Below are 17,243 nucleotides of genomic sequence, written 5' to 3' on the forward strand. Positions count from 1 at the left end.
GCAAATTTAAATTTTCTCCAGTGCTGTGGCGCTGCAATCTTTGGCTATGTCTTGGGCTACTCAAATATTTTACGTTTTTGATACTAAATTAACTTCTGAAATATAATTTTTTATTGTTTTTATATTTTTCAATATATTTATTTTGTTTGTACAAAATAAAAAAATAATTTTTAACGATACAATAGTCTTCGTTAGGCTTAACATCGACGAAAATTCAACGCGAAGCGACACGCAACGGAGAAAATTTTCAACACAGGATAAATTAATATATTTTTTCGTACATAATTGGTTATCTGAAAAATAAGTTATCCGAACAACCCCAGTCTCCAATTGATTCGGATAAATGACGCTCTGCTGTATTAAATCAAAGCATTTTGTAAAGAGAAACATTTGATATGTTTTCTATCTGAATTCTTAAGAGAAAATTTAAAATATATTTAAGATGAAAATCTTTAACAGATTCTTTTTAAAATCCTCTTTAATTGATTTTTGAAATTATGTGAAACTTCTTAAAGATATTTATAAATTACTTTTAAATTTCCAATGAATTAAAATCTAAAAGATATGGTATATTCACAATATGAGAGAAGTTTCATTATTTTATTACTTAAAACTTAGTTTCTGCATATGTTGTTTATTTTATGCAAAAATGGTAAAGGTTGTATTTTATATTACTTAAAAATTGCTGAAATGTAAAGTTAATGTGTTCAGTAAATGTAACATATAAATTTTCACATCAATAGAGAATCAGTTTCTATCAACTCTGATTTTTTGTTAGAAAGTGTGATATTGAAAATAAAATAATAATTGATATATTTTAAATAATATACAGTAGAGCGTCGATTATCTGAATGCAGATCAACCAAAACGTCAGTTAACCGAAAGCATTCCAGTTAGACTGTGTCGTGCTGAATCAAACATTTTTGATACTAGATTAAATTGTAGAGTATAATTTTTTTTTGTTTTTATATTTTTCAATATATTTATTTTGCTTGTACAAAATCAAGAAATAATTTTTAACTATACAATAGCTACGATTATTATTATAAAAATTTTCATTAGGCTTAACATCGACAAAAATTCAATGCAAAGCGACACGCAACAGAGAAAAATTTAAACATGTGATATACTAATATACTATATTAATAATGTATTTTTTTGTACATAATTGGTTATCTAAAAAATCAATTTTCCAAAACAACCCCAGTCCCCAATTGATTTGGATAATTGATGCTCTACTGTAATTTTAATTTAAATATACAGAATTTTAAAAAGATTTAATACATTAACAAGTAATATATGAGAATTTCTAAACAGTAGATTTCACTTTATATTTATAATAAATTGTTATGTTGCAGAATACTTTTTCTGGTAATGAAGGTAGCAGTGAATTCACAGCCAGTTTAGATGAAAGTGAGGATGATACAAATGATCATTCATTAATCATTGCTGAAACTCCTGTTTCTAAAAAGAAAAAATTTATCAGTAAAGGAAAAAGAGATAATAAAGAGAAAGCTAAAAATGCTAAAAAATCCAAAATTTCAGAAACAGAAGAATTAATTGATGCTACATCTTTAAAGAAAATAGAGAAGAAACCAAAAAAGAAAGAAACAAAGAAAAAAAATGAGGTATTTTTACATTGCAAATTTATGATCTACTGTTATGATAAGAAAATATTTTATCTAAACAATATATTATATCATTCTCATTAATCTTTTAACAGATGATTTTAAGCAGAAATCTAAATTCTATTAATCTAAAATATTTTCTGGATTTTTTTCACTTTTAATATCATATAAATAAATTACAACATAAACATATAAACTAATTAGTTGATATCAAATAACATTGTTTGCAAAAAATAATTTTATTTATATTAATAACAGATGAACTCATTCAATAAATAATGTAATAATAAATTATTAAATTATGTTAATATTAAATATATTCAAACAATTGAAAATAAATTACAGTCGACCCCCCCTATAATTATGGTCCCTATAATTACGATTCCTATAAAACTACGAAAAAATATACGTACTTTGGAAATGCTGAGTCGGATTAGTGTAGAATCGATTAATTTTATGGAAGAAAACCTTTCAATCAGCCGTAGTCCATAAACTTGACACGTGTCAGGCTGTGATTGGAAGGACTTGTAAGAAATCGGATTCCTAATAAATTGGAACGTATCTATATCTTATAGGGGGGTTGACTGTATATTTAATTTTGATGTAAATTTTTTAACTATCAAGTTCTAGAATGAACAAACTCAACATCAAAATTTTTGTTCTTAAAACAATTTATCTCTTAAAATCAAAAATTTTAAGTGTGACAGATCAAATTTCAAAATTTCACTTCTTGACAAATTTAAATTATCATTGAAGAAATATTTAATTTATAAAATACTTACAACATGAAAAAAATATGTGAATACATCAGTTTTTTTAAATTGAAAAATCTTAATTTATTTATTATCATCATCTCAATGCCAGGCCGCAATTTGTAATCATATTTTAATTTAAAAATTAACTGGGGCTTCCATTCCATAGCTTTCCATATCTCATCTTTTCATCTATCTAACTCTGTTCTAAAGATTAATGAAGAACAGACAGATGGATGATAGTGGGAATTTATAGGTCTGCAATTTGAAAACTGTGGTCCAAATATATGATGGCTATCAATGTCTAAAAGCTGAAATCAAAATATGTTTCATATGTTAAATGTTTCAAAATGCAATAGCAGTTACTTTTTAAAGATTTCCTGAGTTGTCATGATGGTACATGAAAGGTTGTTTAGGCTAGAATAGCAAATGCTAGTGATTATTCTATTTTAATTACATGACACAAAAACAGTACTACATTTATTATTAACATTAAAAGATGCATTCAATTGAATAGTTATTTGCTCGAAATTTGCTAGAATGAAAATAAACCATTCACCAGTTAATTTCAATATAAAATTTGCATATAACCCATCCTATCTTATAACTTTCACCTTTTTCAAACTGTCTTTTAAACAGAGATAACCCATAGGTTGTATGCATAAAAATATGGTAATTAAACCTTTGTTATCCTTACATAACACGATTTCTTTGTTCTGTTTATATCATTGCTCATTCTGAATTAATAAGTCATAATTTTATAATGTATGAACACATTTTATAAATGATTCAGCTAATTCATCTGTTTCTTTTTTTTTACATTTTCTGATAAATGAATTTTATATGTAATTTGCTTATATCTTTGTGAGAACATAGTAATAATTTGTTTTCAAAATTTTTAGAAAAACTGCTGTATATTAAAAAAGTAATAGATTCTTCATTGAAAAGATATTTTCCAAAATATTCTTTAATAGTTTATCCATTTCAATATGTAAAAAGCATAATGCACAATTAAAATTTGATAGAAAATAGAATTTGAGAAAATAAATTGAATAAAAACAAAATTTTCTTATTTTCAAGCTTTTTAATTTATTCTTCAGGAAAACTGTCAAATGGCATTCAAGCAAAAATTGTGTTGTAAGTTGTTAGTGTGGCTTGTCAAAAAAGTTAGAAAACAATAAGAGAGATTTTATTTTGATTCAATTTTTTTTTAATAAAATATTTTTGGGTTTAATTTTATTAAGAAATTTAGATAAAAAGTAATGATCTGTTATGTATGTTATGCTCTACAGTTTTCATCAATAAAGTTTTTGAATAAATACTAATAGTCTGGATTTTTATTTTAGTCAAAAATCTAAACTAATTCATAATTTTAACTGCAATTACCTGGAATTTTACAGTTTATTTATATAGACAATGTATTTATAGGATATCTGTCATTGACAATCTGATCTTTTCTCTCAAGATAGTTATTCAGTTAATGAAAATTGGTCTACTGTATTTTCAGATTAAACATCATTACATATGGTGACAATATCTAACAAAATATGAATCAGAACACTATGATACCCTATATTATTCAGTTTATTTACAATTTAAATCCATCAGACAGTTATTTGACATTATATATTTTCGTTAAAGTTATTTCTTAGTACTTGAAGATTGTGTAAATTCAATGAAATGTATTCAGACATGTTTTAGTATACAGTACCTAGATAAGTTAAATACAGATTTGAAGTTTTGAGTATTTTAATACTTAGAATGTTTATTATTGATATCTTATTTTGTATTGTATAGATTAAAGCTGTTTGTCAAAAATCATTGAATTTTATTTTGAATCTTTAAATTAAAATTAAGTTGATCTTTGTTATCTCATTTCTGTCAACATCATCATTTAAATAAGTTTTTTTACAATTTTCAATAATAAAGCTTTTGAATAAATATTAAAATTCTGAATTTTTCTTTTAGTCAAAACCTAATCGTCCAATGACTGCTTACATGTTATGGTGTAGTGAAAACAGGAGGAAAATTGTTGCACAGCATTCAGATATGGGTAAGCTTTTCAAATTAGCATATTTACTTGAACAATTTTTAATACTTTTATTGGATTTATTTTCAAGTATTAGCTTGTCACTAACTGCTTGATTATCTTTATATAACAAAGAATTTATTGGTAAATTATTAAATGAATTTACAATTACTATGGTTTTGATCAGTTTTATTTTATATTCAGGTATTCATCATATCTGAATCTTAATTACATTCTATATTTTTAGATGTATAGAGAAAATTTAAAATCTTTATACAAACCTTCATTTTCAAGCAGTTCAGTTCACAAACAAAATTTTGAACCCATACTTGCTCTTGGTTGTCATATGATAACTCAGTTGCCAAACAAGCTTCTCAGAAAGAGAAGCTTGTTTGGCAACTTGTTTGGCTACAGATGGTCAACTTCCTATACTTCATATTTTAAAGAAAGTCGACAGTTTGACCAACCAACAACAGGTCTATCAATTCAGAATCTAGTGATGCTGAGACTTGTCTCATGTCATTAGATGTCATAACATGAATTATCAATGGCATTTATATTTAAATTAAATTTCAATGCACATGCAGGAAAGATACTATTTCTGTTTTTCAGTACATGCCACAATTAAATCAAAATCAAATTAATTAATAAAAACCATAATTGACATTCACATAATATAAATGGCATCCAAGAATTCATGTTTAAATATGTTTAAGTTAAATTGAATAATAATTATTAACATTGAATAACAAGAAATTATTAATATTTAATATTTATGAATAATAGGTAACCAGTTAATTAAAACTAAATATAATAATTAAAACTCTGGCCTTTACACCAAAACTGAAACTGTAATTTAAAAAAAAATGTGGATAAAGTAGCTGTTATTTATCTTGATTAATTTGGTTATATTTCATACAAACAGTCAGAGTTGAGTCTCTATTAAAAGCATTTCTTTCTAAAGTGTTAGTTTCAATTGACACTGACAGAATATATGCTTTTAATATATCTATTATATATATATTATTTAGATATAGATAATATAATATTATATATTAAATACATAAAAATTAAAAATAATTTATAAGCATTTTTTATGCATGAAAAAAGGTGAAAAAAAGGTTTGTTTTGGAGCTCAGGAACAGATTAATTTGTTTCAGTTTTAGAACAAATTGCTTTTTGAGCAACTTTTACAAAAAAAAATAAGTTTGAAACCCAAGATTTGATTGGATTCGTTATCAGAATAAAATTTGAAGGATTTTGAAATGTAAAGGTAAATTTTACATAGACAAAAAATTATAACAATGATGGACAATGAAAACTGATTCTCAGTCAAATTTATTGATATCTGAGATCATAAGAAATATATCCTTAGGCCAACTGTTGTTGTTCATTAGATTGCCATTGTAATTTTGTTACATGCATGATTTGATCTTAAGAATCAAAATGATTATAATAGGATAACAACATTTACTCACAAAGATAAGGTATAGTACAAAAATATACCTTATCTATGTGAGTAAATGTACACACCCCATGTGCAGTTGTCATAAACAACAAGAAAAAACAGAATTGTTTACAATTTTTAAAGAAACTTTTCACTAAACAAAGCACTCCATTTGATCTAATCTCTGTAATAAAAATTAGCACATATATGTAACAGACATATCATGCCTGGAAACATCATTATACACAAAACATGAAGAAAATAAATTTACATGCACCACACACTTACATAAATCATTACTTTGTGAATTCTCTTTTTGCAACATGCATATTGGTAACTTATTGATGCACCGTTGTAATGTAGGCATGACAAAAGTTTTGTGGAATGTTGGCCAGTGCTACTTCAAGTACTGCCTTCTCAGGTACTTGAAGCAGTACTGTAGGGTTTCTGCACCTCTTTCTGGAAGATAAACCATAGATCAGCTCAAGGAAATTTGGGTTACACTCCAGGATTTGGTTCCAATTATGGTGAAGCCAAGCAGCGATGGCACATGCAATATGTGGCTTGACAAGATGTTGGAAGATCAGTGGATATAAGTGGCCCACTGAAGGCAGGAAATGCTGGTGCAAAATTGCCTGGTAGCATTATACGTTGACAGTCCCATCATATGAAACCAAATCATCAATGCCAGGATACTCCAAGCATTCCCACAGTGCACCACAGCTGGAAACTTGACCAAAACTGTATGAAGCAAGAAATTAAGTTTTTCATTGAGATATCTTATGACACTTTGCTCAATAGTTCCAAATAGGACTGGGAAAGGTGACTTGCCAAATAAAGTAGCTTCTGCCATTGAGTTACATTCCGTATAAGCAGTGGTGATATTCAGCAGGTTCGCACAGGTTCGGCCGAACCCGTTGTTAACATTTTCAAAGTTTTCCGAACCCGTTGTTAAACACACGTAACATTTCTCAGTGATTTTGTTTATTTAAAAAAATATATTAAAATATATGTATTATACTCTAACACTACTAAACTACAGCCTTATACCCTGTTCGCCTGGTGCAACCTCCATCGACCGTTTCAATCTCGACTGAAACGAGGTTCAATCGCGATCGACTGGAGAGAGTGCTCGAAACTATAAATCCAGTCATAAGAGAGATCCCACAATCCCACGCGCGCGAGAAAATACAAGATGGCTGCGGAACACGTGTCGTAATAAAATATGTACAAAATAAACCATTTTGAATACTCTTTTTTATTATTTATCAAAAAAAATATATAGTTCTGTCATAAACAATGTTAAATTTTAACTGACTTAATTGTGCGAACACATCTTTTTTATTTATATGAGTATCTTAAGGTCTGTTTTTGCGATAATGTTGCTAATGTACCATTTGAGCGAAAAAAAAATTAAGGAAAAAATTTTCTGTTAGCGAACCCTTTGTTAAATATTTTGAATATCACCACTGCGTATAAGTGATCCCTCCAACACTGAATTGATGTTAACATGGACTTCTACTTACTTTTATACAAACCATAATCTGTCATGTAGTCTGTCACTAACATATGAAATATGGGATAGTCTATGTCCATTCCACAATTCTGCTGCCTCCACAAATGTACTAGGCCAATATTTCACAATAAGGTGATACCAAATTCAATCTTTCCTGGTAGTTGTTGCAGTCCAGCATATTGCAGTGTCCAAGCATGATGGAACCAGTCTTGAAGTATCAGAGAAATGTCTTGATATTAGACTTGTTCACATATCAATACAATTCCTGAAAAATTTACCATAAAGCTATGCCATTCTGTTGTTTCTGAATCTGCTCACATCAGCTGTTCTAACCTCTTCCATCACTTTGAATTCTGAACAATACAGAAACAGCACCAGATTTTATACTACTATTTGTATTCATGTTTATGGTTATGTTTGTCTTTTGTCTTCATTTTATGCAAAGCACAAAGCTACAGCTTTGCATAAATTTGCTTATCTAACCAAGTAACAACCATGAGTACAAGATGTGTGTTTGTTTATTGCCTCTGTGTTTTGAGCTAATGATGTTTCCAGGCATACATCAAGATGCTTGTTACAGTGTGTAATGTACTATGGATTTTTATACGACATGGAACTATGTGCCATTAAGGTGTTTGGGACTATCGTTGAACTTTATGACCGTTAACCTAATGCGTACTTTACACGGGTTCATGGTTAGTATGCCATGCCTGGGCTTACGCGTGCACCAGAAATAACTATATACAAGAGTCAAATATTTAATATTAACTCAATTATTCACTATGTACAAATTAGTAAGAATGAAAACAATTTATTCAATGAAAAGAAACAAGTCACAAAACCCGACAAAAATAATACAGTCTACTTACTAACTTAGAAACTATTCCCCCTTGGAACTCATCAATATCAATCAATTAAACTATGTACAAGAAATCTTAGAAGTTACAATCCTATCCATCACTTCAATACTAGGAACCCTTTTTTCCTTTATCCTTCGAAGCACTCCTATCTCTATTCTCGAGCCTTGCTTCCAATCTTGCTCTGGAATTCACCTCAATCACTTTCTGACCAGGAGCTCACCTCACTCTATCCTTGTCTGGAGCTTACCTCGCTTGTCTTCTCTGGTTGTGTTCATTTTATACTCTGAGCTGACGTCACAATTATTTCTGGAACCACTCCCCTCATTTACATACTTAACTTCTAACAATAAATTTGCATGTCTTTTCCTGGGCAGCCTAGTTTCTGACATTTCTCGCTAAATCCTTTTACATTATTCTTTTTGTTACATATTTGGGATGTTTATTTTATCAAGGTTTAGCGAGTTCTCTACTTTGTGCGTGTGGGGTGTTCCCCCTTCTTTCTGCAGAACTTCTTTCAAACTTCCGCCTGGGAGCACAAGTGTGCGTTAGTTTCCCTATGGTGCTTCATTTATAGTGAGTTGGATTTTTCCTTTGTCTGTTTTTGTTTCTTTTTCGTTACTAAGGTGAGTGGTGAGGGAACCTTTGTCCTAGCTAAAATGTAAACTCCAAAAAAATAGAATAAAAAGCAAAATAAAAATTAAATAATAATACAGCTTGGACTCAGTTCCTTACAAGTGTACTGATTAGTAGTGCAAAAATGTTACAAACAAAAACTTTAATTTATTTAATATTTTATAATCATTTGAAAGTGGAGATGCCATGACATTAATGCTATTTGAATGAATTTCCACTGCATGTCTAAAAAAAATACTATGTACTGATTTTTGTTATAGACTGTACCTTATAGTACTTTATTTATTAAAAAGTTTCTGCTTTTTACTAACTAATGATCTGCTTTTCTTATTGTTTATGACAACTGCTAATGGGATAAATGTATATTTACTGCCACACATAAAGTATACAATTTTAGCTGAGTCTATGTACATTTTATTGACAATATTAGATTAAAGAATGGAACCATTTTGTATAATTATATCAAATTCTGTAATATATAGCCTGTCATATTTATTGATATCTGAGATCATAAGAAATATATCCTTAGGCCAACTGTTGTTGTAATTGTCATTGTAATTTTGTTACATACATGATTTGATCTTAAAAATCATTTTGATTTTTAAGATCAAATTAGTTATTTTGTATTTGAATTTTATTTGACTTGAAAATTCAGATTCATCATAGACCTTTCTATTACTTATGACTAATCTACAGTTGAGTGATCATTTTTTTTTCAATTCTTTTTAACCATATTTTAGAAAAGAACAATTAACATTACTAGTTTTCAAAATATTTAAAATTGTTTTCAATGACTTACATTGTAAATATAATATATCTGTCTAATATTTTTTAGTCTTGCAGTGGAAATTCATTCAAATATTATTTATGTCCTGGCATCTTTAATTTATTTAACATTCTACAATCATTTGAAAGTAAAGTTTTTGTTTGGAACATTTTTGCACTACTAATTTAATTGAAATTTATTCATAAAACTTCTTATTTATTCTTCTGCTAGAAATTGTCTGGGAGATGAATAATTTATCTTCAAGATAATACATTCTGGCTCCAAATATAAATTTTATTATAAATTTTATTAAAGAAATCAAATTCGTAATTCAAACTTTCATGTAATACCAATATAACTTGTTATAACAATAACTACATTTCAGCTGATGTTTTTAATTTTTTTTTTTTAACTTATCTTATATAGAGAAACTGTTTATATTTTGTAGCAAAGTTTAATTTTTTTTTCCTAACAAGGTTTAAAAATAAAAATATTTTTATCAATATATTTGTAGATTTTTTATTTGATCAATCTAGTCTTTGATAATTTTATATATATAAATGTATTTTAATTTTTATTTAGATTTTGCTCAAATCAGTAAAAAAATGGGAGAAATTTGGAAATTAATGCCAGAGAAAGAGAAAATGGTAAGATAAATATTTAATTTCAAAAATACTTCTGATTTGTGCATTAAACCATGCACAAATCAGAAGTATAATATAAAATTTTAATATAATAATTTAATATTTAAGAAGTTTAATATAAAATTTGTCCTTTGGCAGAATTTTTATAAATTTGAAAAAATTCATTTAATTTGATATACTATATTGGATGTTGTTATAATTATTGATATCTATCAGATAATGGATTTAGAAGGCAAGTTCTAAGTTTACAAGTTTAATTAGCAAAATTAGATATAGAAATGTAGTAATTAAATCTAATGCTTTGGTTATTCAGTACAGATTGAGAATCCTTTATCTGAAATTCTAAAAACTGAAAAATTCAAAAGATTTTGAATGCTGATATGTGCCAAAATAGAAAATTCCAAAAACCACTGGGAATGTTTGCAAGTGATATGCAACTGTTGTACTATGTGTGCTACTTGACTGAGTGGGGCTTGCCCACCCCATTTAATTTGACAAAAGTTTTTCAGTCTAATATGTTTCAGCACAAGTGTTCTGGCACAAAAAAACTTATTTAAAATTAAAATGCTATTTTTAATTGAACATTCTTTCAAAGGAATTATTGTTTTCAATTCTTCAAAATCAGTTATGCAAAGAAAAATTTTTAATAGGTTATTGGGAGTGGAGTTACTTTTTTTGGTACAAGTTATTAAACTCTATTTTTTCACACATGATCTGAAGTGAAGCATACTTCACTCTGAGAATAAATATAAATGCACATTTACTTTTACTTTAAACTATTTTTGTGATTATTACAGAACAGAAAAATTTCAATTGTTATTTAAGAGAGTTTTTCAGTTACTTTTTGTCTCCTTTACTTATTTTGTGTTCTTTAAATTGACTTGGAGTATTTTTCCTTATAAATTGGTAAAACAGAATTTATAAATTTTAGATGATGATATAAAAGTTCAGTTTCATTATATTTTACTTTTGCATTAATAAGATTTTTCTGTTCATATCATGATTCAAAAGTAAGTATTCATATAAAGTTAAAAAAGATCATTTCATCATTTGTTAAATTTCAGGCTTGGAAAAGGAAAGCAAAGAAAGCAGCTCATAAAGGATCAATGATAAGCACCGGAAGGCCAAATCATTCGCATCCAAAGTTTTTATCTAAGACTCATACGACCAATAATAATAAGTTGGACGAAGTCAGAAGCCCGAATCACGAGGGATTCAGGCCCGTGGGAACTTCCTCTCTTGATGTGGCGGCACATCTCAAACTTTTAGGGGAATCATTAAGTATCATTGGTCAACGGCTGACCGAACACGAAGTGAGTAAATAAACATAATTTCATATAGAAAAAATGGGATAATTTAACATTAATTATTTACAAAATATTTTTCAGGGTCAAATAGCTGTATCAGGCAGTCTTTCAGTTCTATTAGATTCCACTCTGTGTGCTCTTGGACCCTTACTATGTCTGACATCCCAGATGCCAGAACTGAATGGCTGTTCTCAAGAAACCCTCTGTCACATTTTGGATAATATTGCTTATATTATGCCTGGTTTGTGATTTACATTAACTGTACATTTTATTACACAAAATCACATTTTGAATTTCATGTTTTTATCTCAAAAATTGCTCAAATGACAATATAAATTATTTTAGGAGCTTTGTTAACTGTATAAAAGTTTTTGGTGTAAAGTTTGCAATTATGTTTATGTAATCAAATAGGTAAAAAGAGTGAATAACTTCAAGTTAGCAAAATTAAAACACGATTTTAAAATCAGTTGTAAAATATAAGAAATCTTGAAGCATTAATTTCAGATAATTTATGCTTCATTTAAGCAATAATGAAGTTTGTTTCTTGAACGAATGAGGGGGAAAAAATTTGATATCAAAATACTTGTTAAATCATGCATCATATTGTATAATTGCTTTTTGTAACAAATAGACTTTACATCAGTTTCCCCACTCAAATATTTTGTTTGTATAAATTCTTTTTAAATAGATATCTTTTATGGAATGACCGAACTCATAAATGTATATACGGAATCATTTCATTAACAGATTTTAATTCCATCATGTTTTGTAAATTAGTTTGTACAATAAATCAAAAAGAGCATTTAAACTAAAACAATAAAAAGTGTTGTTGAATTTACAAATGGAAAGTGATACAGTTTATCCCATTTTCTCTTGATGATTTTATTTACATAATATAATGACTTTACCGTAGATAACTTTTACGAAAATAGAACTTAACTATACAATTATGCAATAAACATTTTAACATATACAAGTCATCAAATAAATAAAAGAGAGATAAATATCAAAGTATTCACAAAAAAATTATTTTAAACAGTTATTACACTCAAAGGAAATTCAAAAAAACAGCACCTCTTCAATTTGAGCACCTCTGACATCTAATATACAGACTTTAATATATATATTTACATACACTTCTTGTTTGAAACTTATTATGTGTTAAAACTGACTGGGATCATAAGATGAATACTGTTTTGGCATGAATAAATATATGTACTCCTCCGACGACTCTCGAATAGTGAATTGAGGTCCATCAGTGTGAACTGGTTTTTCGGGGGGGAGTTTACAATATATGCAATATGAAAATGTCTCACAACATGCTAATTTAAAAGAACAATATTTTTAAATTTGTCAAATTCAACATTTTTACTACAAGTAAAATGTTGTCAAATTTACCTTAAGAAAACACTAAACAAAAGTAATGGGATAATATAAATGCGTTTTTATATGCTTCAAAATAATTGTGCATTTATTTAACGTTTATCAGTTATTTTTGAGGATTACTTTCATGCAAAATTACATACTTTGTCTGCCTTTGAGAATAAAAATATTTTCTCTAAAATGTTTATCGTTTAATAAATATCCATAATAAATACAATAGTATTTATACATGCAATAAAAACTGATGACAGATTTTTCTTTCATATCAAAATTTTTTAGTAGTGTTTTCTTAAGGTGCAGCATGCTTATTCTACAAATATATCAAAACAAAATAAACTATTTCAGAGAAACATCATGGTGCTATACATTTATGTTAGCCCACTTCAACACTCAATATTAAAAGTAATTCTAGCAATCTAAAGAAGGACCGTTTTGACGGTTGCATTTACAAAAGCCGTTCTTTCAAATTTAAGCGTTGTTTTGGTCTTGTCATCATCATCATCCTCATTTTGCTAATTTGAGATATGTTTCTATTTGGAATGTAAACTTCTTAAAAGCAAAATATGCCTTATAAGAAGTATTAATATAAACAGTATTACAAATGCAATTTCTTTAAAATTATTGCAATAAATATCTAATTTTGAAATTTGATTCAATTTGATTGAAGTTTTATAAAAAATTGACAGACGCAAAGTTTTTATGATTATTTATGATAAGTTCTTGCATAAGTTTTTTATCAATACATTAAAATATTTTAAATTAAAAAAAGAACTTTGAAATAGTTAACCTCTTAAGTAATTTTACAAACATATAATAATTACATTCTACAAAATTTCTTTAAAAAGAATTTGTTTTCTTTATTTTACAGATCTGTCCATTTTAGAAAATATTTCTAAAACATGTTCAGGATAATTATATTACATTGCAGAAACTGAAATGATAGTGACACTTACAATTGAAATACAAGTGCATTTTGTAAAATAAAAAGCTTTAAATATAATTAACTTAAGAGGTTAATTATTTAATATTTTGGATTACAGAAAATGTGTGATGGCCTACTCTAATTTCTTAAAGATTAAGTAAATTTATGCGAGAGAACGGCACTAATAAACACAAATGATTAAAAATAAATAGATTCTGTACATACAAATTGACTACAAGTAATTTTGGCAAATAATTTACAGTTTAACAGCACATCATTTAATGGTGTGCCCATCTGGAAGACCAGTTTGAAGCCTCTTTATGTGATTATATATTTTGAGTGCAGGACCAAGCTTGATGGTCAGTCCCGTCAGCACATCACTTCGCTTCATTAAAAGAAGAGACTTTCCATCAATTTCCTGTAAATTGTATATTAACAATTTATTTTTCTCAAATTTACATTTGCAAAGATAAAAATTGCAAGATCAAAATACCTGCTCTTTAAAAATAAGTGCTTGTTCGGAAAATCCGACTGACGCTAAAAATTTTTCGACATCGTCGACCGTCCAATTTTTTGCATCTGGTATTACATCTGGATATTGCAGTTCGGTGCTATAAAATCACAACAAATTTAATAGTAGTTATAGACTAAAATTTTTATAATACTTACTACTAACCATTATTGCTAATCATTTTTTTAAAAATACAATTAATAATAATGAAATTATCACAGAAAAATTTTATTATTATTCTATCATGCAGAAGACACATTATGTTTCGTACATAAGTGAATATATACATCAATTTTATTTTCAAATTAGGATTCCTATATTAGGAATTTCAATACACCTATGTGCATTTTATTTGAATAAACTAAGAATACCTTATGAATGCTCATTAACTATAAAATAAATATCAATGATATTATATTAATTTTTTAACTTCATTCACATGAGACAAAACATTGTAAATGTCTGTAAAAATTTGCACAAAGTTCATTTCTTAAAAAACCAAAAAATTGGACATTTAATTTTTGATCTTTTGAAATAAAAAAGAAAGTTACATTAATAAGTTATGGATTATTTGTAGTCCAGAGTTTGATTTTCAATTATTGAAGCAGTATCAAGATAAAACGTAACATTTTAAAACTAGAAATAATAATAGCATTTTAATATGAATAGCTACTGAAGGATTTGCATTTATAGCATCTTTTAATCAAAAAGGATTTATAAATGAATTGCATATCTACACATCCATTGACGAGTTACATTGAAAATTATTCTTAATTTTTTTTCTACTATTTATACATTAATGATAAATTCTACTATATGTTCTAATTTTAAAGTTCAATAATCAGCTGGAAGAAAACACAGAAATTCTATGAAACTCAAGTGTTGCATGATATTTTTTTAAAGGTCCTATAGAAAGAACAACGTAAGATCTTTATTTTCTTAAATTATTGGGCTGCAATTTGAAAAAATTGTAGACCTATAAATTCCCACTGTCATTCATCTGACCATCTTTCCTTAATCTCGAGACTGTAGTTAAATAGATGAAAGACAAGACTAAATATGGAAATCTTAGGGCAGGAGGCCCCGACTGAACTATACAAATTTCCGATGCAAACTGGAAGTTGTTATTTCAATTTAAAAATTTTCCCTTGAAAGGTGTTAGATAGATGACTGGTATGACTCTATTGTTAAAGGAAAAGTATGATGTACAGGGGAAGTCACTACTAATTTGAGATGGAAAGCATATATTTTAAATTAAATAAATTAAAAATTACAGCCAGACATTGTGACAATGTCACAATAAATAATTGCTCATTATATATTATATAAATTATCCATCAAATTTTGAATGTTCATTCATCCAATTAATTAAAAGAAAATTTTCTTACTTTTTATTACAAGCAGTACCAACGCAAGTACTACCGAAATCGCCTTGAGCTATATCTCCTGGTACCGGTGAATCACAGGGAGTTGGTAAACCTGTTGTATTATCTACTCCTCCTATGTATAAGAAATATAATTTGTAATTTTTTGTATGAAATATTTAGACAGTTGTCCTTAAAGAAGAAAGTAAAAACAAAAATCAAACATTGTACAATTTTCAACTGGTTTTTGTTTTTAATGTATGAAACTAGATGACACTAAGCTTACCTATCCTTCCTCTGACGATTACATTTCTCTGTTCTGAACTGACTCCCGACGAGTCAGTATCTGCATCTTCTGTTCTGATATCACTAGTGCATTGATGACAAACCCATTTCCCTAGTAAGATGATTATTTATATTAAGAATTTTATTTTTCATGCTTTTTTAATGAGAAAATGAAATTTTTTTATGATAAACAGAAATAAAAGTTTATTAACAAATTGTTTGAATTAAAACTCATATAAAGCTAAGATTATTTTAAAAAGGCTAACCTNAATGAGAAAATGAAATTTTTTTATGATAAACAGAAATAAAAGTTTATTAACAAATTGTTTGAATTAAAACTCATATAAAGCTAAGATTATTTTAAAAAGGCTAACCTTTTGGCTGTTCGCTAATTTTTGGAATATGGCAGTTCATATGATAGCCCTTGTCACACGAATCACAAAACAGCATTGAGCCCTAATACAAATTATATATTAAGAAAATTATTTTAAAAATAAATGAACAAAGTTATATATATTTCATAATTTATTAAATTTGTAATTAAAAAAGGAAGATGTAAATTACACTAATCTACAGACCAAACTACACATGAAATATAACCACAGTTCCAAATTTTCTATAAATACATTTTTGACCAATAACTTAAAATCCTCAGTCACAAAATTAAAAAGTTAACATATTTTACATTTTGAATTTTGTATATTCTCTATTTACAGCAAATTAATCTAATAATGATCTCAATGATTATTAACAGAATATAATAACCTCACTGCAAAAAACCATAACTTCTTCATCTTTATCAATAAAGGATAATAAATATAATTATCAACTGGACTCTTTTTATATTTAACCATTATATTGTTATAATTTAAAAGATTTTTCCCTTTCAACTTATTACATTGATTTTTATTATAACTTATTTGCATATTTCACATTGTAATCCACATGAACTGCATATACTGTATATGATTAATGTATATGTATATTGTATGTATGTATATTGTATGTATACAGTATATGATTAATGTATATGTATATTGTATGTATATGATTTATGTATATGTATATTGGGTATGTATAAATTCTTTATAATACAAATGCCCAAACACACAATTCAAAGTATAAATTACAGGAAAAATGATTTTAAAATATTTAATCCTTTGAAAATTATTTATTATTATTATTATTAGATAATT

General features: G+C 27.2%; 2 protein-coding genes across 4 annotated transcripts in view; one reads left to right on the forward strand and one right to left on the reverse strand.

Annotated features, from left to right (window-relative positions):
• Positions 1 to 12,389, forward strand: part of LOC111628032 (HMG box-containing protein 4-like) — a 35,894-nt gene extending 23,505 nt beyond the window's left edge. For both annotated transcript variants that reach the window (XM_023371752.1, XM_023371753.1), the window contains exons 4-8: positions 1,359 to 1,628; positions 4,349 to 4,433; positions 10,214 to 10,278; positions 11,340 to 11,588; positions 11,664 to 12,389. In XM_023371752.1, the coding sequence (XP_023227520.1) occupies positions 1,359 to 1,628; positions 4,349 to 4,433; positions 10,214 to 10,278; positions 11,340 to 11,588; positions 11,664 to 11,831 (837 nt within the window). In that variant the 3' untranslated portion in view covers positions 11,832 to 12,389. The remainder of the gene's footprint in view (positions 1 to 1,358; positions 1,629 to 4,348; positions 4,434 to 10,213; positions 10,279 to 11,339; positions 11,589 to 11,663) is intronic.
• A 381-nt stretch (positions 12,390 to 12,770) lies between these two features.
• The window catches only part of LOC111628031 (histone acetyltransferase KAT6B-like), a 65,249-nt gene continuing 60,776 nt past the window's right edge, over positions 12,771 to 17,243 (reverse strand). For both annotated transcript variants that reach the window (XM_023371751.1, XM_023371750.1), the window contains 5 exons: positions 16,422 to 16,503; positions 16,049 to 16,159; positions 15,787 to 15,898; positions 14,381 to 14,498; positions 12,771 to 14,305 (listed from right to left, as the gene is read on the reverse strand). In XM_023371751.1, coding sequence (XP_023227519.1) covers positions 14,162 to 14,305; positions 14,381 to 14,498; positions 15,787 to 15,898; positions 16,049 to 16,159; positions 16,422 to 16,503 — 567 coding nt within the window. In that variant the 3' untranslated portion in view covers positions 12,771 to 14,161. The remainder of the gene's footprint in view (positions 14,306 to 14,380; positions 14,499 to 15,786; positions 15,899 to 16,048; positions 16,160 to 16,421; positions 16,504 to 17,243) is intronic.

This window comes from Centruroides sculpturatus, unplaced genomic scaffold, assembly GCF_000671375.1.
Source record: "Centruroides sculpturatus isolate CEXI.00-Female unplaced genomic scaffold, Cexi_2.0 scaffold565, whole genome shotgun sequence".
Lineage (NCBI taxonomy): Eukaryota > Metazoa > Arthropoda > Arachnida > Scorpiones > Buthidae > Centruroides > Centruroides sculpturatus.